Consider the following 24054-nt stretch of genomic DNA (forward strand, 5'->3'; position numbering starts at 1 on the left):
TTTATTTATTTACTTGTTGGGGGTATTTTTGCCCTTTAATATGGGCATCAATACAATCCACACAATAATAAGTAATTAACCAAGTTGCCGATCGGTGAAGATTCGGCTTGGGGGTTCACTAAATGGCTGTCAGTGCAGCAGAAGAGAATCAAAGATGCAACGTTCTGTGGGGAAGGTCATGTGACCAGGCAGCCACTAGATACAATTGGTGCACTGCTTGAGAGGGGGCAGGGATCAAAAAGGGGTGTGCCAGAGCCTGTTTTAGAAGAGGAAGGGGATGTGACTTTGTAAATAGTTGCTATAAAAAACAAAAAATGCTTGTTACATTATAATACATGAAACATGTCTTTAAACATTGTTTATAAAAAAAAAATGCTACAACTATTTTCTCATAGTACAGAACTGACTTATTAAAAATAAAACACATGTAGGATATTGCTTGGTCTGCAGCTTTAAGCCTCAATAACCATGTTTCTTCTCGGTAATAACCTGCGCACAATGTAACATACCAAGAATAACAGAATGATCATCAGTAATAAAACGATGCTGTAGGAAGGTTATGGGTCTCCCTGTAAAATGGGCTGAAGGAGCGGCTCAGTGAGCAAAGACTCCGAGTTTGAATCAGGGAAACCTGGTTATCAATGCTAAGGAAAGAATACCAAACACAACATGACATTCCCGGTGTCGGCTCCTTGTGACCTTGGGCAAGTCACTCTATCTCCCTGTGCCTCAGGCACCATAAACAGAATGTAAGCTCCACGGGGCAGGGACTGTGTCTAACATTCCTATGTGCTGCGTACCGCGCGCTATACTGTAACATTCCTATGTGCTGCGTACCGCGCGCTATACTGTAACATTCCTATGTGCTGCGTACCGCGCGGTATACGGTAACATTCCTATGTGCTGCGTACCGCGCGCTATACTGTAACATTCCTATGTGCTGCGTACTGCGCGCTATACTGTAACATTCCTATGTGCTGCGTACCGCGCGCTATACTGTAACATTCCTCTGTGCTGCGTACTGCGCGCTATACTGTAACATTCCTCTGTGCTGCGTACCGCGCGCTATACTGTAATATTCCTATGTGCTGCGTACCGCGCGCTATACTGTAACATTCCTATGTGCTGCGCTGTAACATTCCTATGTGCTGCGTACCGCGCGCTATACTGTAAGTGTGACGCGCTGTGTGTCCCATTGGGAGAAACGCGCTATATGAAATAAAGTTATTATTAATTAGTAAAATGACAAGTATGGAAACGTAGCGTTCTGATTCTTCAAACCTTACCCGGATCCCGTTAGGTGTATATAGTACAATATGATTTCAGCATGCTACATTGTGCTGCTCACCTGATAGATTAGTCAGGCCTTCCAGGCTGGTGGGTAGATTGCTCTGGGTGCGCTGTGTATTCCTCAGGTTTAGGGTCTGCAGAGCTATCATTGCAGGAAGCTGCCTGTTAAAGGGACAGGACGGCACAGATTATACGATGCCACCTTCCAGACCCCCTGCCCATGTGTCGCTCCCGGGGGCACAGCCCAGACATGCTGACCTGAGCTGGGCGTGCATGAGTAGGTTGTTATTCAGACTCAGGGTCTGCAGGTGAACCAACCGCCTCATCTGGGGAGGCAAACTATCCAGCTTGTTATCACTCAGGTCCAAATAGAGCAGGTCGGTCAGGTTAATGAACAGCTGGTTTGGGATGTTATCAATGCTAAGGAAAGAATACCAAACACAAAAATATAAATACACAAGTGTGTGTGTGTGTGTGTGTGTAAAATATAATATCTATATATATATTAAATATATTTGTATCAGAGAAATATAGATAATATATATATAACAAAGTGATTATTTCCCATCTGACAAATACATTTCACACTTGTGGATCTATTTACCTTTAATGTACATGCAGTATAATATCAATGCATCCAATGTGTCCCTGTTAATGGTAAGTAACTTACAATGTACAGAAGGAAAGTATGAGCCCACATTTCACATTGGACGTTCAATACAATTCTAAAGAATATACTGTAATAACCTGAACATTAACGCATGGCAATAAAATCCCAACATTTACAACAAAACTAATGTTATAAATTACAGAAATGGAAAGGTGATCTAGTAATGATTATTATTGGGCAGAGTAAGGGGCACTGCTGCCGTATGGAGCTCGCAGCTCGTGACCTTTAACCCCTGACCGCTCACCTGTTGTGGCTGAGGTTCAGCACCAGCATGTTCTTGGCGTTCTCTAGCTCACGCGGACACTCATTCAGCTGATTGTAACTCAGGTCCTGCAAAAGCAAAGCAACGGCAGGATTCGCAGGTGCACAATCCCATTCCAGACATGGGCACACGGGAAACGGAAACACACACACACACACACACACGCACGCACACGCACACACACACACACGCACGGTATTCTGAAAAACAGTTTTTCGTCATATCTTGCAAGGAAATCTCAATTTTCATGAAAATGTGAGCAATTATAGGACGGTCACAGGAGATTATTACATTGAAGAATTATTTGATAATCTAATATTCTTTGGAATGGGATACGTAGTTACAAAATGGCGTTTAGCGAAGATAAGCACGTTAAAAATTGCTCGAGACAGAGCAAGAATTATAGTCCAAAACGCTCACAGTAAATATTTCCTGTTAAAGGACGGTCTCTAGGACTGAAAAAAAATAATCAAATGAGTAAAACAACGTATTGTTAAGGATCAGCACGTTATCGATTAGGCCATCAGACAGCGGCGTTCTCGTCTTCGGGCGCGCGTACAGCAGGAGGACATATAGTACGTTATAGTCCTCGATTATACATTATAGTAAATGTAGTGTTTCAGATTAGATTACAACAGTGTAACACATACACGAGCTGCGCAGGAGAAACTCCAATTTCCCGTTTAATGAACACGAACCTCCCGCAGTGTATCCGAGACCTGGTGACATCATACAGCGACATCTATTTAGTTATCAGTCGATTGTCTACATTGTGCTTCTTATATTGTGTTAATTTACTTAACAGACCAACAACTGTGCAAACTGTCAGGGGGATCGAGTGAGAAATACAGAAGATGAGATGCAAAACGAAAGGGGTCCCTTTCTTCCTGAACACGGTACACACACCCGCGCACACGCCCGCCCGCGCACACACACGCGCCAATCTTGCTGGATCAAGCCATCATGATTATATATAATCGACACATGCCGTGCCGGTGTCACACCGCGCAGGCGCCCCCGTACCAGCACAGAGAGATCGTCCAACTGGAAGATGTCATCCGGGATCCCAGAGTTCTTCAGGCTGTTGGCTCGAGCTACGATGGCCTGAGGACGGGAGAGAGGAACGTAATGGGTCCCTGCGCTGATCTACTCCAATAACCCAGCTCACTGCTGCAGGCTCCTGTAACAACACTCCGCAATAACCCACCTCACTGCCGCAGGCTCCTGTAACAACACTCCGCAATAACCCACCTCACTGCCGCAGGCTCCTGTAACAACACTCCGCAATAACCCACCTCACTGCCGCAGGCTCCTGTAACAACACTCAGCAATAACCCACCTCACTGCCGCAGGCTCCTGTAACAACGCTCAGCAATAACCCACCTCACTGCCGCAGGCTCCTGTAACAACCCTCAGCAATAACCCACCTCACTGCCGCAGGCTCCTGTAACAACGCTCAGCAATAACCCACCTCACTGCCGCAGGCTCCTGTAACAACCCTCAGCAATAACCCACCTCACTGCCGCAGGCTCCTGTAACAACGCTCAGCAATAACCCACCTCACTGCCGCAGGCTCCTGTAACAACCCTCAGCAATAACCCACCTCACTGCCGCAGGCTCCTGTAACAACGCTCAGCAATAACCCACCTCACTGCCGCAGGCTCCTGTAACAACCCTCAGCAATAACCCACCTCACTGCCGCAGGCTCCTGTAACAACCCTCAGCAATAACCCACCTCACTGCCGCAGGCTCCTGTAACAACCCTCAGCAATAACCCACCTCACTGCCGCAGGCTCCTGTAACAACGCTCAGCAATAACCCACCTCACTGCCGCAGGCTCCTGTAACAACACTCAGCAATAACCCAGCTCACTGCCGCAGGCTCCTGTAACAACGCTCAGCAATAACCCACCTCACTGCCGCAGGCTCCTGTAACAACCCTCAGCAATAACCCACCTCACTGCCCCAGGCTCCTGTAACAACGCTCAGCAATAACCCACCTCACTGCCGCAGGCTCCTGTAACAACGCTCAGCAATAACCCAGCTCACTGCCGCAGGCTCCTGTAACAACCCTCAGCAATAACCCACCTCACTGCCGCAGGCTCCTGTAACAACGCTCAGCAATAACCCACCTCACTGCCCCAGGCTCCTGTAACAACGCTCAGCAATAACCCACCTCACTGCCGCAGGCTCCTGTAACAACCCTCAGCAATAACCCACCTCACTGCCGCAGGCTCCTGTAACAACCCTCAGCAATAACCCACCTCACTGCCGCAGGCTCCTGTAACAACGCTCAGCAATAACCCACCTCACTGCCGCAGGGTCCTGTAACAACGCTCAGGACCCAGCACAGACCGGCCGTGTAAAACTCAGCCCTGAACACGGCAGCTTTGAAATCGCTGCAGCATCCTGTCCTTAGTCGAGCGTGCCCAATCATCGAGGGAAAAATCGGTAACGGTTTCTCCCTCGGGGATACCGGTGCCTTTTTTTTTTTGCAGATTTCATTTCTGGGTCAAGTTTGCAAAACTTTCACAGGTATTGGACATAATAACAAAGGGATAAAAACAGGAGAAAGAGCGATACCCATTACTCCTATATATGATGCAAAGTGGGACCTGCATTCATTTTTTAGGAGACCCAGAACATCAGGCATTCTGAAAGCCTCCATCCATAGCACCAGCTCCGCACTATTTTCAGCTCCGGGACCTCCATGTTCCTTAGATACTTCCTGGTTTTTAAAGGGACATTTAAATGGCCGTTTAAAACAGGAAGTTTCAACCAATAATGCAGATTCCTACTGGACTGAGACATGGCAGCCATTTTGTTTACCCTCAGAGATTTAAACCAGGTAACTTCACCGCTAAGTATCTCTGGAACGAAGCGGGCATTTGGCTCGGGGGGGGGGCAGGGAGTTTTGAGGGGGAGGGGGGTGGATCATAGCTCTGGGAGGTCCCTGAACCTGTACTTTCTGACCCATGGGCGAGACAGCCGCGTCACAGCGTGTCAGAGCTGCGGTTGATTGCAGAGGACGGGATGTCTGCCCGACCGGTTCTGCCACCTCCCCTGGGTGACCGCGGTTAACCCCTACAGTGCTGCAGTGCTAAGGGTTGCAGGCCCTTCCGGCAGCCAAAGGGTTAAAAGTGGTAAGCCACACAAGACTAAAATTATTTTTTTTTTAAATGAAAAAAGCGGCTAAAAGATATTCCGCTCGGGATTTTTATTTCGGGGGAAAACGGCCATAAAAAAATTAAAATGTAATAAAAAAACATAAAAAAAACAAAAAGCATAAAAAAGATCCCCCAACAGGTCAGGTTTTCAGGATATCCCTGCTTCAGCACAGGTAGTTTAATTAGTCCCTGCTTCAGCACAGGTGGCTCAGTCTGACTGAGCCACCTGTGCCGAAGCCGGGATATCCTTAAAACCTGACCTGTTGGGGGGGCTACAGGACTGCAGTTGAGAACCCCTGAATTAGGCGACAAAACCATTTGTTTAAAGCTTTTCCAATGTAACACCCTGCAGCCCCCCCCCCCCCCCCCCCCCCCCCCCCGATATTAACCCGCTGAGTGCTTGGTACTTACACGGAGACAGGGGAGGCCGGAGAGATCCCCGTGTAAAGTGGTCAGGCTGTTGTGACTCACCGACAGGTGCTCCTGGAGAAGGGAACCAGAGGGAGAAACCCCGAAATGTATCAGAGTGCGCAGCTGCCAGACCAGAGCGTGCAATTTGTAGCGTTCCTGCTTTTTGATTTGCCTGTAATTAACCCCTTTGATGCCAGTATGTTGCTGGCCCCTCTGGAAGAGAGAGGGGGATTATCCCTTTCCCTGATACATCACAGATGACATGAGTATATGTACTATGACAATACGCGCTGGCCCTCCTGGTTATTAACGGCACGGTAGCTCACGCATGGCACATACAGGGCGTCTACATGTTAACCCTTTAGGCACGGCATACATGTGACGCATCCCATGCTGTTGGCTATATCATGGTCTTGCTTCCTCTGCTCTCTTTCCAGTGGTAGAAATACATAGGGACACAGTATATATAACATGGGTAGTGTGGGACCTGGGAGATGGGGGTCGCTGTCACGTGGTTGCAGTGGTAGGGACACAGTATATATAACATGGGTAGTGTGGGACCTGGGAGATGGGGGTCGCTGTCACATGGTTGCAGTGGTAGGGACGCAGTATATATAACATGGGTAGTGTGGGACCTGGGAGATGGGGGTCGCTGTCACATGGTTGCAGTGGTAGGGACACAGTATATATAACATGGGTAGTGTGGGACCTGGGAGATGGGGGTCGCTGTCACATGGTTGCAGTGGTAGGGACACAGTATATATAACATGGGTAGTGTGGGACCTGGGAGATGGGGGTCGCTGTCACATGGTTGCAGTGGTAGGGACACAGTATATATAACATGGGTAGTGTGGGACCTGGGAGATGGGGGTCGCTGTCACATGGTTGCAGTGGTAGGGACACAGTATATATAACATGGGTAGTGTGGGACCTGGGAGATGGGGTCGCTGTCACATTGTTGAGGTGGTAGGGACACAGTATATATAACATGGGTAGTGTGGGACCTGGGAGATGGGGGTCGCTGTCACATGGTTGCAGTGGTAGGGACACAGTATATATAACATTGGTAGTGTGGGACCTGGGAGATGGGGGTCGCTGTCACATGGTTGCAGTGGTAGGGACACAGTATATATAACATGGGTAGTGTGGGACCTCGGAGATGGGGGTCGCTGTCACGTGGTTGCAGTGGTAGGGACACAGTATATACAACATGGGTAGTGTGGGACCTGGGAGATGGGGGTCGCTGTCACATGGTTGCAGTGGTAGGGACACAGTATATATAACATTGGTAGTGTGGGACCTGGGAGATGGGGGTCGCTGTCACATGGTTGCAGTGGTAGGGACACAGTATATATAACATTGGTAGTGTGGGACCTCGGAGATGGGGTTCGCTGTCACGTGGTTGCAGTGGTATGGACACAGTATATATAACATTGGTAGTGTGGGACCTGGGAGATGGGGGTCGCTGTCACATGGTTGCAGTGGTAGGGACACAGTATATACCGTATAACATGGGTAGTGTGGGACCTGGGAGATGGGGGTTGCTGTCACATGGTTGCAGTGGTAGGGACACAGTATATACCGTATAACATGGGTAGTGTGGGACCTGGGAGATGGGGGTTGCTGTCACATGGTTGCAGTGGTAGGGACACAGTATATATATAACATTGGTAGTGTGGGACCTGGGAGATGGGGGTCGCTGTCACATGGTTGCAGTGGTAGGGACACAGTATATATAACATGGGTAGTGTGGGACCTGGGAGATGGGGGTCGCTGTCACATGGTTGCAGTGGTAGGGACACAGTATATATAACATGGGTAGTGTGGGACCTGGGAGATGGGGGTCGCTGTCACATGGTTGCAGTGGTAGGGACACAGTATATATAACATGGGTAGTGTGGGACCTGGGAGATGGGGGTCGCTGTCACATGGTTGCAGTGGTAGGGACACAGTATATAGACACAGTATATATAACATGGGTAGTATGGGACCTGGGAGATGGGCGTCGCTGTCACATGGTTGCAGTGGTAGGGACACAGTATATATAACATTGGTAGTGTGGGACCTGGGAGATGGGGGTCGCTGTCACATGGTTGCAGTGGTAGGGACACAGTATATATAACATTGGTAGTGTGGGACCTGGGAGATGGGGGTCGCTGTCACATGGTTGCAGTGGTAGGGACACAGTATATACCGTATAACATGGGTAGTGTGGGACCTGGGAGATGGGGGTTGCTGTCACATGGTTGCAGTGGTAGGGACACAGTATATATAACATGGGTAGTGTGGGACCTGGGAGATGGGGGTCGCTGTCACATGGTTGCAGTGGTAGGGACACAGTATATATAACATTGGTAGTGTGGGACCTGGGAGATGGGGGTCGCTGTCACATGGTTGCAGTGGTAGGGACACAGTATATATAACATGGGTAGTGTGGGACCTGGGAGATGGGGGTCGCTGTCACATGGTTGCAGTGGTAGGGACACAGTATATATATAACATTGGTAGTGTGGGACCTGGGAGATGGGGTCGCTGTCACATGGTTGCAGTGGTAGGGACACAGTATATATAACATGGGTAGTGTGGGACCTGGGAGATGGGGGTCGCTGTCACATGGTTGCAGTGGTAGGGACACAGTATATATAACATGGGTAGTGTGGGACCTGGGAGATGGGGTCGCTGTCACATGGTTGCAGTGGTAGGGACACAGTATATATAACATGGGTAGTGTGGGACCTGGGAGATGGGGGTCGCTGTCACATGGTTGCAGTGGTAGGGACACAGTATATATAACATGGGTAGTGTGGGACCTGGGAGATGGGGGTCGCTGTCACGTGGTTGCAGTGGTAGGGACACAGTATATATAACATGGGTAGTGTGGGACCTGGGAGATGGGGTCGCTGTCACATGGTTGCAGTGGTAGGGACACAGTATATAGACACAGTATATATAACATGGGTAGTATGGGACCTGGGAGATGGGCGTCGCTGTCACATGGTTGCAGTGGTAGGGACACAGTATATATAACATTGGTAGTGTGGGACCTGGGAGATGGGGGTCGCTGTCACATGGTTGCAGTGGTAGGGACACAGTATATATAACATTGGTAGTGTGGGACCTGGGAGATGGGGGTCGCTGTCACATGGTTGCAGTGGTAGGGACACAGTATATACCGTATAACATGGGTAGTGTGGGACCTGGGAGATGGGGGTTGCTGTCACATGGTTGCAGTGGTAGGGACACAGTATATATAACATGGGTAGTGTGGGACCTGGGAGATGGGGGTCGCTGTCACATGGTTGCAGTGGTAGGGACACAGTATATATAACATTGGTAGTGTGGGACCTGGGAGATGGGGGTCGCTGTCACATGGTTGCAGTGGTAGGGACACAGTATATATAACATGGGTAGTGTGGGACCTGGGAGATGGGGGTCGCTGTCACATGGTTGCAGTGGTAGGGACACAGTATATATATAACATTGGTAGTGTGGGACCTGGGAGATGGGGTCGCTGTCACATGGTTGCAGTGGTAGGGACACAGTATATATAACATGGGTAGTGTGGGGAGATGGGGGTCGCTGTCACATGGTTGCAGTGGTAGGGACACAGTATATATAACATGGGTAGTGTGGGACCTGGGAGATGGGGTCGCTGTCACATGGTTGCAGTGGTAGGGACACAGTATATATAACATGGGTAGTGTGGGACCTGGGAGATGGGGGTCGCTGTCACATGGTTGCAGTGGTAGGGACACAGTATATATAACATGGGTAGTGTGGGACCTGGGAGATGGGGGTCGCTGTCACGTGGTTGCAGTGGTAGGGACACAGTATATATAACATGGGTAGTGTGGGACCTGGGAGATGGGGTCGCTGTCACATGGTTGCAGTGGTAGGGACACAGTATATATAACATGGGTAGTGTGGGACCTGGGACCTGGGACCTGGGGGTCGCTGTCACATGGTTGCAGTGGTAGGGACACAGTATATATAACATGGGTAGTATGGGACCTGGGAGATGGGGTTCGCTGTCACGTGGTTGCAGTGGTAGGGACACAGTATATATATAACATGGGTAGTATGGGACCTGGGAGATGGGGTCGCTGTCACATGGTTGCAGTGGTAGGGACACAGTATATATAACATTGGTAGTGTGGGACCTCGGAGATGGGGGTCGCTGTCACATGGTTGCAGTGGTAGGGACACAGTATATATAACATTGGTAGTGTGGGACCTGGGAGATGGGGGTTGCTGTCACATGGTTGCAGTGGTAGGGACACAGTATATATAACATTGGTAGTGTGGGACCTGGGAGATGGGGTCGCTGTCACATGGTTGCAGTGGTAGGGACACAGTATATATAACATGGGTAGTGTGGGACCTGGGAGATGGGGTCGCTGTCACATGGTTGCAGTGGTAGGGACACAGTATATATAACATGGGTAGTGTGGGACCTGGGAGATGGGGTCGCTGTCACATGGTTGCAGTGGTAGGGACACAGTATATATAACATCGGTAGTGTGGGACCTGGGAGATGGGGGTCGCTGTCACATGGTTGCAGTGGTAGGGACACAGTATATATAACATGGGTAGTGTGGGACCTGGGAGATGGGGGTCGCTGTCACATGGTTGCAGTGGTAGGGACGCAGTATATATAACATGGGTAGTGTGGGACCTGGGAGATGGGGTCGCTGTCACATGGTTGCAGTGGTAGGGACACAGTATATATAACATGGGTAGTGTGGGACCTGGGAGATGGGGGTCGCTGTCACATGGTTGCAGTGGTAGGGACACAGTATATATAACATGGGTAGTGTGGGACCTGGGAGATGGGGGTCGCTGTCACATGGTTGCAGTGGTAGGGACACAGTATATATAACATGGGTAGTGTGGGACCTGGGAGATGGGGGTCGCTGTCACATGGTTGCAGTGGTAGGGACACAGTATATAGACACAGTATATATAACATGGGTAGTATGGGACCTGGGAGATGGGCGTCGCTGTCACATGGTTGCAGTGGTAGGGACACAGTATATATAACATTGGTAGTGTGGGACCTGGGAGATGGGGGTCGCTGTCACATGGTTGCAGTGGTAGGGACACAGTATATATAACATTGGTAGTGTGGGACCTGGGAGATGGGGGTCGCTGTCACATGGTTGCAGTGGTAGGGACACAGTATATACCGTATAACATGGGTAGTGTGGGACCTGGGAGATGGGGTCGCTGTCACATGGTTGCAGTGGTAGGGACACAGTATATATAACATGGGTAGTGTGGGACCTGGGAGATGGGGGTCGCTGTCACATGGTTGCAGTGGTAGGGACACAGTATATATAACATGGGTAGTGTGGGACCTGGGAGATGGGGTCGCTGTCACATGTTTGCAGGCTTGAGATGTGTTGGCCAAAGGGATGGAACTAAATGGCCCTTACTTATAAAGAAAGAGAGAAAAAACATACAGCAATGAACTCAATAATTTGTCCCATTGGACGTGCATTGGGGCTTCTTTGATTATTGGATTATATTTGGTCACTTTCCCAGTGGTCCTCCAGTGAACACATATATAATACTGGGGGCATGGGTTTTGAGAATGTGTATGTTTAATTAAAATCAGTGCGAGTGCAGCCGCATGTAGCAGGCCCCAGCAGAGAGGACTCAGGGGCCCATTACAATGAGTGTGAGTGCCACAGCATGTAGCAGGCCCCGGCAGAGAGGACTCAGGGGCCCATTACAATGAGTGTGAGTGCCACAGCATGTAGCAGGCCCCGGCAGAGAGGACTCAGGGGCCCATTACAATGAGTGTGAGTGCCACAGCATGTAGCAGGCCCCGGCAGAGAGGACTCAGGGGCCCATTACAATGAGTGTGAATGAAGCTGCATGTAGCGGGCCACGTCAGAGAGGACTCAGGGGCCCATTACGCACTGATCTGCTGGGCAGCTTCAGTTACACGGTGGTCCTTATGTTGTATTAGTTGCAGATCACTGAACATTTCCTATTTTACATATTACATTTAAGATGATGCTTCACACGACGGCCGTGCAGCGAACCCCAATATATATATATATGCAGAGTTAACTCCCTGCATTGCAAAAAAGGGGGTGAATGACCCCCATCAGTCCTGCGCCCCTGTAATTACACATGAATCAGTCTCACCAGCTTCTGCAGTGCAGACAGCTCCTCCGGGAGGTAACATAGGCCAGTCCTGTTCAGCTTCAGCCATCGCAGGCTGGTCATACACTTCACGTGCTCGGGGAAATATCCGCCCTGGGAGGGAAAACAGATCAAGTACATATTCCCACTTTCTTACACACCATGTACAATTACAGACATCATACAGTGACCACAAGGTGTGACCGTAACCTCAGAGAAGAGACTGCCCCGCAGAGCTTACAATCCAAGTGGTATTGTCGAATACATACAGCGATAGAATAGATAATCTTGAACGCATTAGCATTAGCAGAAACCAAGAAGAGAAATCGCTGCTAAACATTTACAGGGTCGATTGAGAACAATGCATTAACCCAGGGGTGCTCAACTCCAGTTCTCAAGCCGCCACCAACAGGCCAGGTTTTCAGGATATCCCAGCTTCAGCACAGGGGGCTCAATCAGAGGCTGTCAAAGACTGAGCCACCTGTGCTGAAGCAGGGTGCACTCACAAATGTTGTCGGAGCGGCGGAAGCTTGAGGTGCCCTGCAGCAGGAGAGGACATTTAAAAGATGGGGCAGTGCAAGGATGACATTTAAAGATGGGGGGGGGGGGGCGGGACATTTAAACATGGCGGTGAGGTGACAAGCGGCAAGACAACCTGTGGCGAGTTGTCCTAGCGGCAGAGCACCGGTGGCGATTCGGTCACTGCCAAACGTTCCATTCCGCCAGCGCGGGGTCCTAGGGAGGGCAGCTGGGATTTGAACATGGAAGTGTCAGTTGAAGAGGGAGTTAGACACAGGCCTCAGATAGAGAGGTATAAATTAACATGAATGCAAGGAGATGTAAATAAATAGTTTAAAGCTGCAGACCATGCAATATCCTACATGTGTTTTTTTTTTTTTTAATAAATTAGTTCTATACTATGAGAAAATAGTTGTAGCATTTTTTTTAAAACAACTCTGAATTACATTTTTGATGTATTATAATGTAACAAGCATTTTTTTTGTTCCTATAGCAACCATTTACAAAGTCCCATCCCCTTCCTCTCCTGAAACAGGCTCCGGGACACCCCTCTTTGAGCCCTGCCCTTTCTAGCAGGGCACAAATTGTATCTAGTGACTGCCTGGTCACATGACCTTCCCACAGAACTTTGCATCTTGGGTTCTCTTCTGCTGCACTGACAGCCATTTAGTGAACCCCCGAGCTGAATCTTCGCCAATCGATCACAGGAGAACGGACTGATCGGCAACTTAGCTAATTACTTATTCTGTGGATTGTATTGATGCCCATATTAAAAGGGGAAAAGAAATAAATAAAAATAAAACGGCAGCTTGGACTGCAGCTTTAAAAGTGCTACGTTTCCCACCCGCCTCTCCTTGGGAATTATGGTGAAAGTGTCCTGCCTGTTATATGGTGACAAACACAGATTGTGGGAACCTACGTCCCGACAGCCAGGCAAGAAGATAATCATTTTCTAACATATTTAGATTGAATATATAGCATGGACAGTGTACGCTGGCGCAATGCATCCCTGCCCTGCAGAGCTTACCATCTAGAAGGAGCGGCTCAGTGAGTAAAGTCACTGACTGGCACCGAGTGAAGCAGGGGAACCTGGTTCAATTCCCGGTGTCGGCTCCTTGTGACCTTGGGCAAGTCACCTTATCTCCCTGTGCCTCAGGCACCACAAGCATAGATTGTAAGCTCCACGGGGCAGGGACCTGTGTCTGTAAAAAGGCTCCGTAAAGTGCTACGTAAAAGCTAGCAGCGCTATACAAGAACAATTATTATTATTAATAACTGTTGGTGCCCGAGGCACAGGGGAGATAAAATGACTAGGATGCAAGAAGCAGACACTGGGATTTTAGCCACTGCAAAAGGTCATTACGGAGCTGCTGCTGGTACAGTGACCCTATTACACACCTGTTACCTGCTGGGACAACCTCCGGCCCTGAACAGAGGCCAAAATACACTGTTGGGGTCCTCTAAAAACTGCTGCCTCTCAGGTCCTGTTACCTGCCCCCCACCTCCCCAAAAAAAAAAACACATACAAAAGAAGCCTTTACTGGAGGCCAGGCTAATCAGCACGACAGGCTTGGCAAGGGTCTGCCTGTGCTAGGGCTACTGTTAATAACGTTCCATTCTATAAGAAAAACATTATAGAGATACTCTGTAACATTACAGAGATACTCTGTATCATTATACAATACAGGCTGTTCCTTTCCAGTGAATAGAACCCTCTTCCCACTCCCTCAATGTACAAGTCCCCCACCTGGGACGTGAGCGGCCAGTGACAGCCTGAGATAAAGGCCTGGCCCTGAAACATGCTGCCCGGGCACACATGGATGAGACACTTTGTATCAGAACAACCTTGCATTGGGGAACCCATGAACAATTGCAGACCTGTTCTGCCCTGAGTGAGTCATGTAGGGGAGGAACTCTGACACTCCTAATATTAGAGTTCCCTAGAGCCACCCTTTATATCCCCCCCACTCAGACACAGGCCGGTCTGCAATGTAAATGCTTTGCAAATGTGTCACCGAACCCTCTGGCACTGTAGGGGTTAAAGTCAAACAAAATCACACAAAAACCCCAGCCAAGTACCCGTCACCAAAACGGGCTCTGAGAAACAGTCAGGATCTTTAAACCCTTTATGACAACAACAAAAAATCCAGCATGTTTGCACTACGGAGGCTTCCTTAGGTATTCCCTATAGTAACGTCTCAGGAAATCCCATTAACCCAGGACAGGAAATCCCGATCCCCACGGGAGAGAAATGTTCTATACAAGCCCACTATGAGTCCCTGCACGGTGTGTGTAATACAGGGACTAGGCCGCAGCGTTATATAAATGCAGGAGAATATGTATTTGCAGGAGATGAGACCTGTGAGCATGTGCCCTCCCCACCCCCCCGCACGCCCTCACCAGGGGGGCACGTGCCCCCCCCGCACGCCCTCACCAGGGGGGCACGTGCCCCCCCGCACTCCCTCACCAGGAGGGCACGTGCCCCCCCCCGCACTCCCTCACCAGGAGGGCACGTGCCCCCCCGCACTCCCTCACCAGGAGGGCACGTGCCCCCCCGCACTCCCTCACCAGGAGGGCACGTGCCCCCCCGCACTCCCTCACCAGGAGGGCACGTGCCCCCCCGCACTCCCTCACCAGGAGGGCACGTGCCCCCCGCACTCCCTCACCAGGAGGGCACGTGCCCCCCCGCTCCCCCTCACCAGGAGGGCACGTGCCCCCCCCGCACTCTCTCACCAGGGGGACATGTGCCCCCCGCACCAGGAGGGCCTGTGCCACCCCACACCCCCACCAGGAGGGCATGTGCCACCCCACACCCCCACCAGGAAGGGCACGGGTAGGGGCGCAGGGCAGTGGGGGGCACAGGACCTGGGTCCTGACCAGGGCACTCCCTGTAATTCCCCCAGTCTCCCCTCCTGCCCCGGCATAGTGTGAGTATACATGTGTCCTGACACACAGACACTCTGGGCCTGATCTCCCCCTCACCTTGAAGTCGTTCCCGCTCAGGTCAACCCCCCGGATGAAGGGCAGCACCCCGGTGGCCGCCATGTCCCGGTGTCAGGGCGGGTCCCGCCGGTCTCTCTGTACACAGCAGCAGGAAGCCGCCAAGACACGCCCCCTCCGCGCGCACACGCTTGGGAGGCCCCGCCCACTCCGGGCTGACCCACAGGGGAAAGCAACCTAACCTGCTGCCAACAGCTGGAGGACCCCACCCACTGTACCCGCTGACTGCCGTGGAGCTGCTACACCGTTGATTGGCTATTCCCTCTCCATGAGGCCGCTGATTGGTTGTTCCCTATCAACGAGGCCACTGATTGGTTGTTATTCCTCAGCCAGGCCACTGATTGGTTGTTACCCCTCAACCAGGCCGCTGATTGGCCGGGACTGGACTTCCGGACATTCCTAAGGGAGGGGAGAGAAGGCCGCGGCCCGGGAGGTGTCACCGCGAGTGCGGGCGGGAGAGAGGTGAGTGGCGCTTCAATGAAGGGAGGTGTCACTGATCGAGGTGGGCTGTGAAGGAACGGGGGATATCATTGGGTGTGAGGGTCACTGGAAGGGGGTGTCACTGAGTGCTTGTGTTGTGAGTGTCACTGAGGGGGTGTGAGGGAAGGTCTCTGGTGGAGTGTTGGGGTCAGTGAGGGGGTGTGAGTGCCAGTGAGGGGGAAGGTCACTGGTGGAGTGTTGGGGTCAATGAGGGGGTGTGAGTGTCAGTGAGGGGGAAGGTCACTGGTGGAGTGTTTGGGGTCAGTGAGGGGGGGGGTGTCAGTGAGGGGGAAGGTCACTGGTGGAGTGTTGGGGTCAGTGAGGGGGTGTGAGTGTCAGTGAGGGGGAAGGTCACTGGTGGAGTGTTGGGGTCAGTGAGGGGGTGTGTGTCAGTGAGGGGGAAGGTCACTGGTGGAGTGTTAGTGTCACTGGTGGGGTGTGAGTGTCACTGAGGTGGTGTGAGGGGGAGGTCTCTGGTGGAGTGTGAGGGTGAAGGTGAGTGTTAGTGTCACTTGTGGGGTGTGAGGGTGAAGGTCCCTGGTGGCGTGTGAGTGTCACCGAGGGGGAAGGTCACTGGTGGGTAAGGTCTGTGGTGGGGTGTGAGGGTCACTGAGGGGGGAGTTCTCTGGTGGGGTGTGAGGGTCACTGAGGGGGGAGGTCACTGAGGGGGGAGTTCTCTGGTGGGGTGTGTGTCACTGTAATTTTGGGTGGAATTATTGGTCGGTTAAATAAGCGTTTATCTCTGAATAGCGCTCACTCACACACTGTGTATAAGGTATATAGGGCTCCTGCCTTTAGTTTCAGTCCTGTGTACGTCAGCGCTGTATGTCATGTCACCGACGTATGGTTAGGATGCAGCTCTCCTGTGACACACTGTGCTACTACACTGTCAGTGCCATGTCATGTAAGGAACATAGGGCCTCATGCAGAGAGCATCGTTATTTCAAAACTCGCCATTTTTTGTTCAATTTCACTCAGAAAACGGCATAAAATGGCGAGTTGCGAAAAACGCGCCATTTTTTTATTTCTATGTTTAAAACTCGCCTCGCGGCTGGCGTGAACCTCAATCGCGCCATTTTTAAAACTCTCCGAATGCAGAGAGGTGCGAACGGCAAGTAGCGGCTGTTCGCGCCAAAAAAAGGCGCGATTCTCGCATTTTTGCCGCGCCACGAAAATATGGCAAGATGGCGCTCGCCGCCTATAGTAAAGGGGAAAAAAAAGGCGCGAATTTGTTTTTACACGTTTCTGAAGCGCGCATCTCGCCAATTTAAACTCGCCACACGCATCCATGTTAAACATAGCAGAATTCGCACTTTTCTGCATATGGAGAATAAAACTCTCCAAAAAAGCTACTTTTTATGAAATTCGCCATTTTTAAAATTCTATGCTCTCTGCATGAGGCCCATAGTCACTGATTCCTAAACAATTAAGCTTTCATATTCACTCAGCTTTATTCTGCAAAAGTGTATGTATATATGTGTGTGTGTGTGTGTGTGTGTGTGTGTGTGTGTGTGTGTGTGTGTGTGTGTGTGTGTGTGTGTGTGTGTGTGTGTGTGTGTGTGTGTGTGTGTGTGTGTGTGTGTGTGTGTGTGTGTGTGTGTATATATATATATATATATATATATATATATATATATATATATATGTGTATGTGTGTGTTGGATTGCAGTATAATCAGGGTACTTTAGTGTATAAATGTTTTGTTGCTATTTGCCTCAATACTTCCGTAGTAGAAAATGTTGATGGATGATAGTTTTTAATTAGAGCAGTAACCCATCTAACTACCCCTAATGCCCTTAACCAGGGGGGCTCAACTCCAGTCCTCAAGCCCTTTCCAAGAGGTAAGATTTTTAAGATATCCCTGCTTCAGCACAGGTGGCTCAATCAGAGGCTCAGTCTTTGAAGATTGAACCTCTAAGTGAGCTACCTGTGCTGAAGCTGGGATATCCTGAAAACCTGACCTTGGGGCGGGGGACGTCCCTAAACAGTGAGACTTACTTAATTTCCTGACAGACCGTATATTGTGTAATGTGTAATTGTGTAACGGTCCGTGGTACCTTCTGCGGTAGATGCTCTGGATCAGTGATGTAGCTAGACATTTGCGGGCTCCCGGGCATAGAAAATTTCAGGGGCCCATTAATACTGACCAGAATTTTTTTCTCCCTGATCCTCTATCTCAGGGGTACGTGTGAGGGAGGGGCTTGAGACCGGAGTTGAGAACCCCTGGCCTTATGAATTGTTACAGTCCATCCAGTGGAGCTGTGCTGGCCTGCAGAGTTTTCACAACACCCCTTACATCATCATCATCAGCATTTATTTATTTTTAAGTAAATACACGCCTCCACTACAGGGGAATATAGTATTGCTGCTTTAAGGGAGCACCGCAAAACTATACAACCAATTTAAGAACAGACTCAAATTCTATACAATTAATTTTTGTTAAGAAAAGCCAGAAGGCAGAAATAAGTCTTACACCGTGCTCGAAAACTGTGGTGAAGTCTGTATGCACCTGAGCTTCCCTCTCCCCTATAAACAGATATCTCTGCTACAGCAAACATATAAAGCCAAGATGTTCAGCAGCAAGTAAGGACATGTTTCTTCTGCTCGAAGCGCGTTAATTAACACTTGCACCTTTTTAACTAGGGCCCGGTGTCATTAACGGTGCAGTTTCAGGAAAAAGTGACTTCCGATGTTTAATTTCCTCTTTCTGGCCGTAGGACGGAGCCTTGGTGCGGTCCACACCCTCCCTTCCTACGTGCATGAAAAGGTGGAGGGAAGGAATGTCCTTGCTCAGTTCCCTGATGATCGTGTTATCAGTTTGAGTAAAGGGAGGAAGCTACTTCCACCTTGCAGTAGATAGAGAGGAAACAAAGGTTGTAGGGCGAGTAAGATCATTCCATTACGGCTCGAAGCTAAAATCCTGAGGGCTAACACTTTGATGCTTCTGCTTCACATCATGTACAATAATGTAAACTATGTTTGTATATTTTAATTTATATAGTGCCAACAGTGTACACAGCTCCTTACAAAAAAACAAAGACCATAGAATACAGGGAATTATAATACAAGAAGTGCAACAAACGTAAAAGTGGACACCAGTAAGGTAAATCCCTGGCACGGAGAGCTCACTAAGTGTCAGCGGCAGCTTCCCGTGAACCCCCGTGACCTGCTTTTCCCTCTCCTCGCAGTGTGACGATGGCAGAGATGCAGTTTCACAAGAAGGGGAAGAAGGGAGAGAGCGAGATTGGCAGCTTGTTGGATTTCCTGCTGGCCAACGCCAGGCTGGTGCTTGGGGTCGGAGGAGCCGCCCTGCTGGGCATCGCCACGCTGGCTGTGAAACGGGTGAGGGGCGAGACCTGCCTTTATTTTGTGTTTAAGATGCCTTTTCCATGTCATTAGCGTTTTGAGCTGTGTATTTAAATTAACAAAACCCCCATGGTGTGGTACCTGGCAATGCCCTGCTTGGCACGTGGGAGGGGGGAGCCCTACTTGGCACGTTGGAGGGTGAGGGGCTCTGCTTGGAACGTTGGAGGTGGGGGCAAGCTCAGCTTGGCACGTTGGAGGGGGGGCAGGAAGCCCAGCTTGGCACGTTGGGGGGGGGGGGGGAGCCTTGCATGGCACGGTGGACAGGCATCCTTTGCAATGCATTACAGATGGTTACAGCACTGCAGGGGTAATAGAAATGCATGGTTTGACCAAATTTGAGTTCATTTTATATATAAACAGCGTTTTGCTTTACCCTGCATAAAATTCATCACAAAGGGGGGGGGGGGGGAGAAAGGATTTAATTCCCAACCTCGTTCTCCGCAGCTGATCGATCGCGCAACGTCTTCTCCGGATGAGAAGGCAGCAGAAGAAAAAGTAGAGCAGAAATCCATAGAGGAGAGCTGGAAGGAGGTTGTCCTGAGTAAGGCCTCCCCCAGACTTGCACAGAAAGCAAACCGTGCAGACCTCAGTGCTCCTTTGCCACTGCCTGCACCCAGCCAGCCAGCACCAGGTCAGCATCCTTACCACAACTCCTCCCTCCCATACTCTCTCCGCTCCATTCTTCTCTCCCTCTGGTTTCTCTATTCAGGCATTAATTTGTTACACCCCTTTGCTTGCCAGATGAGCCGGGAACGCAGAGCATTGCATAGGAGAAAATGTGGCTCACAACAGTCAGTTTATAGTACTAGTGCACATCATCTCGTGTTGCATGTGAGCACAACCTTTACAGTAACAGCATGGTGTGTACCCCCCCCCCCCATCAATTCACATGTATGAGTAATGTCATAATGTCCCAGAGATCGTAAAGCTGCCAGGGAAGAGCAGGGAACATGGAAACGCAAATCTAGAACGACAGATTTTGCTTAAACCCATGTGTTGACAACTTGCAATATATTGCAGCCTGCTCTGGCAACAGATCTGTTATTCTCCTGTCTGTCTCCTCACGACATCCCCCCCCCCCTCTTTCTGCCGTTAGATCCAGATCCTGATCTCCGCACGGAGCAAGACCAATCCTCCAGTGAGCTGAAGAAGACCCCAATCTGTTTCACGCTGCAGGAGAGGCTGCTGGATTATTGCACTCGCCACGCCAGCATCCCGGAGGCACAGAGCCAGGTGGGCAGGCAGCTAGCGCTGGACATCCTGACGGAGCTACAGGATATCCTACGGGCCAAGCACCCCGAGATGTCCTTCTCCGCCCTGCAGCTAGGGGGCTCCCTGGGCAGCTGTCTTCCTGTGGCCCGTTTGGACCACGCCTGCTTAATGCTGCCGCTGGTCCTGGAGCCCACGCTCTGGAGATTCATTCCGGGACAGGAGACTATCCTGAACGACCCCCAGTTCTGGATGGTGAAGAGGGTAGATTTGGAGTATTTAGCCCGGGGGAGCAGCCCCTGGGACCGGTTCCTGGTGGGTGGATATCTCTCCTCCAAGACAATCGTGGAGTCTTTGCACAAAACACTGGTGGGATCCGTCAACTGGCCGGGTATAGGTGCCATGCTGGAGTGTACTATCCGACCAGTCGTAGCCTCTGATGACCTCAAACTGGAGGTGATGCACTCTGAGGTCCAGATGACCATCACCATCCTCCCAATGGCAGCCACCAAGGACGTGGCCCTCCTTGCTCACTCCCACCCCAAAGCTCCTTCGGAAAACCTTTGGCACCGAAGCTACTACAAGGAGGCGAACACCCGGCTACAGGAACTGGACAGCGGAGACGCAGGCGTCAGGCAGCGCTGCCTCCACATACTGAAGGGCATCTGCAGAGACAACTCCTCCTTGAGCCAGCTGACCAGTACTCACCTGAGACACGCCATCCTGCACCTCAGCGACTCCGATTGGGCGGAGGCTGCTCTGGCTGACCGGTTTTTGCAGGTGACAGAGGAGCTGATCGGTTACTTGGACAAAGGATTCCTCCCCAGTTACTTTAACAGCAAAGTGAACCTGTTCTCATGTCTGGGGGAGGAAGATATTGATGAGCTGGGATATGCGCTATACCGGATGTTCTCCGAGCCTGATGCCTTGTTGTAGAAATGAGTGAGCCGGAACTCTTGGCTGCTCTAGGCTTTGAGGCGCTGGTTAACGCTTTAATCACTGCAATGATCCGAGTCGCATGGACGGCTAAGTCTCTGAAGAATAAAAGGCTGCTACGAGAGGCTGTCAAGGTGTTTGGTTATCATCCAGAGCTTATTCTACATCGAGGTCTCATCGCAAAGCCATAAAACATTGTGGCCAACATGTTAATGTCTGTGCCACTGAGCATTCGTATTTTGGCAATTATTATAATTTGTCTCCTCGGTAAATATGCCTGCGGGCAGGGGGGGTCCACTCCAGTCCTCAAGCCCCCCCACCCCCATAGGTCAGGTTTTCAGGATATCCCAGCTTCAGCACAGGTGGCTCAGTCAAAGGTGCTGAAGCTGGAACTGATTGAACCACCTGTACCTGTGCTGAAGCAGGGATATCCTGAAAACCTGACCTGTGGGGGAAGGGGGGGGCTTGAGGACTGTAGTGGACCCCCCTGTTATCGCACCTGTTTACTTTCACCTTAGAACTGGAGAATATTTATTTGGGCCTGTCTCACACTTTTATGCAGAGCCAGCATGGTACATGTGGTGTGAAGCAGAAACGCTTATTTAAAATAAATAAAAATCTACTTGTCCCAAGGGAATCTAAGCAGCAGTTTTGACAAGAAAGGGAATCCTCCTGAAAGACTTGGCTGCTTATTAGGGACATGCTGCTCCCAGATCTAGTGTTCAGTACTGCAGTAACCTGGCATTACTGGAGTATAGAAATGGAATGTAGACCTAATCCCCGATGGATTCTAAGACTTCCTCTTGTGGGAGCTGCCATATTGCATTCAGTACCAGTGCCACCCATCTGTGAACACTGGTGTGACCCGATCCAATATGAATAGATCAGGGCCGGCCAACTCCAGTCCTCCAACAGGCCAGGTATTAGGGGTATCCAGTCTTTGACTGAGCCACCTGTGCTGAAGCAGGGATATCATTAAAACATGACCACTGGAGTTGGCCACCCCTGGAATAAAGCCTCAGTGTGATGTCGTGTAGCATGAGTGCCATCGTTATGAAGGGCCTTGCCCATACTGCACTTTAGCAGGGCCTGGAGCTCAGTGCTACATTGTAGCATCAGGTTCACTGCAAGGATTTACTGCTCTTCCCTAATCAGTATGTTTTATAAATAATTCTACAATTCATATTTTTGATACTATTCTGGGCTGATTTGGGTAATGTTTCCACAGTGTTACAATGTCCCTTTAGATTATTATTATTTTTGGCTTTCATTAACTGTAAGAAAAGCCAGAACTTTAGTAACACAGGTGGAAAGAAATGGATCAACACAGCACAAATTAAAACTGGAAGAGATTAAGATGAGTTAACGGCAGCCATAGAACATTTCATACGCATGTTTAATTATATATATATTTTTTTTAATCTCACTTTGCAACATTTACGTACATTCTTGTGCATTTTTCTGTTTATTCCTAAGTGTTTTGCAGCGGCAGAAGGCTGACTAAATCTCTCTGCTGCCAGGGGGCCTACATCACTAGTGTTGGCTGAGCCTGGTGTCGAAAGGAATTAAGTATCTTACCTATTGCCTAAAACAGGTGCTCAGCTCCAGTCCCCAAGTGCCCGCCCGATCCATCAGCGTTTAAGGCTATCCCAATCAGTAGCTCAGTACTCGACTGAGCCACCTGTCCTGTAGCAGGGATATCCTGAAAACCTGACCTGTTGGGAGGTCTTGAAGACAGGAGTTAGCACCCCTGGCCTAAAACATCACCCCTAGTCTGTGTTGTGATGCTGAAGTCAGACGCATACACAGAGCCTAACAAAAATTCACACTTTTATTTAAGTAAATGTAACTGGGCTGTCTGTATGGTGTTGTACTGTACTCTGTTGGCGCATTCTTGTTATAACTAGCGGTTAACAAAAAATTATGATTGAATTCTGTAAACTACATGTATTATTTTTTTTTTGAACCCTGAAATGCTTTTATATTTGTTACTAAGGTGAGAGATATTTTGGATACTGTTTACCATAGTATATGCCCTCGGAACTGCTGGCCCTTGTGAGACTGAAGGGGTTAATAAATCTAAAAATAAATATTTACCACAGCCGTGTCTCCCCGTGGGGCTACCTTCCCGCGGGACCATCTTCCCGCGGGACCATCTCATGTTCTGCTTCTCCTGTGGATTTTGCTACTTTCAATTCAGACGTCTTTTTTTTTTGTTTTCTTTTAAACAAAATTAAATTGTGATAAAGATTTGTGTGTTATTTGATAGCAGACATTTAGTCACCTGTATTACCCATGCTGTGTGTGACGCAGCATTAGGCCGCGCTTATAGTGCTGGCGACGCGACCGATGACGTCGCCACCGGCGAAAGTTGTCATTTTACTTTTAGCGATGTCGCTGGCGACAAGGCCAGTGACGTCACTCAAAGGGAGCGGGCTGCACAATTTGATTGGTTTAGAGACAGTCACATGTGGCGGCTCTCTAAAAAAAAAAAAAATTTACCCAGCTTCCAAATTTTTAGACGTGACGTCACGCTTACGAGGGAGTCAATTAATTTGTTTTGGAGCGGCGGCGTCAAGCAATATAAGCGCA

The 24054-nt window shown here is 49.8% G+C and overlaps 2 protein-coding genes across 4 annotated transcripts in view; one reads left to right on the forward strand and one right to left on the reverse strand.

The window, feature by feature from the left end:
* Nucleotides 1–15661, reverse strand: part of FLII (FLII actin remodeling protein) — a 42212-nt gene extending 26551 nt beyond the window's left edge. The window contains 7 exon segments of the mRNA XM_075565902.1: nt 1349–1452; nt 1549–1710; nt 2205–2290; nt 3246–3326; nt 5800–5871; nt 11956–12066; nt 15454–15661. Coding sequence (XP_075422017.1) covers nt 1349–1452; nt 1549–1710; nt 2205–2290; nt 3246–3326; nt 5800–5871; nt 11956–12066; nt 15454–15516 — 679 coding nt within the window. The 5' untranslated portion in view covers nt 15517–15661.
* A 137-nt stretch (nt 15662–15798) lies between these two features.
* MIEF2 (mitochondrial elongation factor 2) lies at nt 15799–23714 on the forward strand. Of its 3 annotated transcripts, none has more exons than XM_075565898.1 (5): nt 15799–15933; nt 18953–19054; nt 19140–19293; nt 19762–19948; nt 20414–23714. In XM_075565898.1, the coding sequence occupies exons 3-5, from the start codon at nt 19147–19149 to the stop codon at nt 21460–21462; spliced, it is 1383 nt and encodes a 460-aa protein (XP_075422013.1). In that variant the 5' UTR covers nt 15799–15933; nt 18953–19054; nt 19140–19146; the 3' UTR covers nt 21463–23714. The 3 variants fall into 3 exon arrangements, with proteins under 3 accessions (XP_075422013.1, XP_075422015.1, XP_075422014.1); XM_075565899.1 differs by having other exon boundaries at nt 15930–15973; XM_075565900.1 differs by lacking the exon at nt 18953–19054 and having other exon boundaries at nt 15801–15933.
* Nucleotides 23715–24054: the final 340 nt, after the last annotated feature.

This window comes from Ascaphus truei, chromosome 11 (assembly GCF_040206685.1).
Source record: "Ascaphus truei isolate aAscTru1 chromosome 11, aAscTru1.hap1, whole genome shotgun sequence".
Taxonomy (NCBI): Eukaryota; Metazoa; Chordata; class Amphibia; order Anura; family Ascaphidae; genus Ascaphus; species Ascaphus truei.

What these genes read in the sequence shown, in the direction of transcription:
- MIEF2 (XM_075565898.1), top strand. Translation starts at nt 19,147, where the DNA reads ATGGCAGAGATGCAGTTTCACAAGAAGGGGAAGAAGGGAGAGAGCGAG. An exon ending in CCACGCTGGCTGTGAAACGG is followed by an intron (nt 19,294 to 19,761) that starts GTGAGGGGCGAG and finishes CGTTCTCCGCAG; the next exon opens with CTGATCGATCGCGCAACGTC. An exon ending in ACCCAGCCAGCCAGCACCAG is followed by an intron (nt 19,949 to 20,413) that starts GTCAGCATCCTT and finishes TTCTGCCGTTAG; the next exon opens with ATCCAGATCCTGATCTCCGC.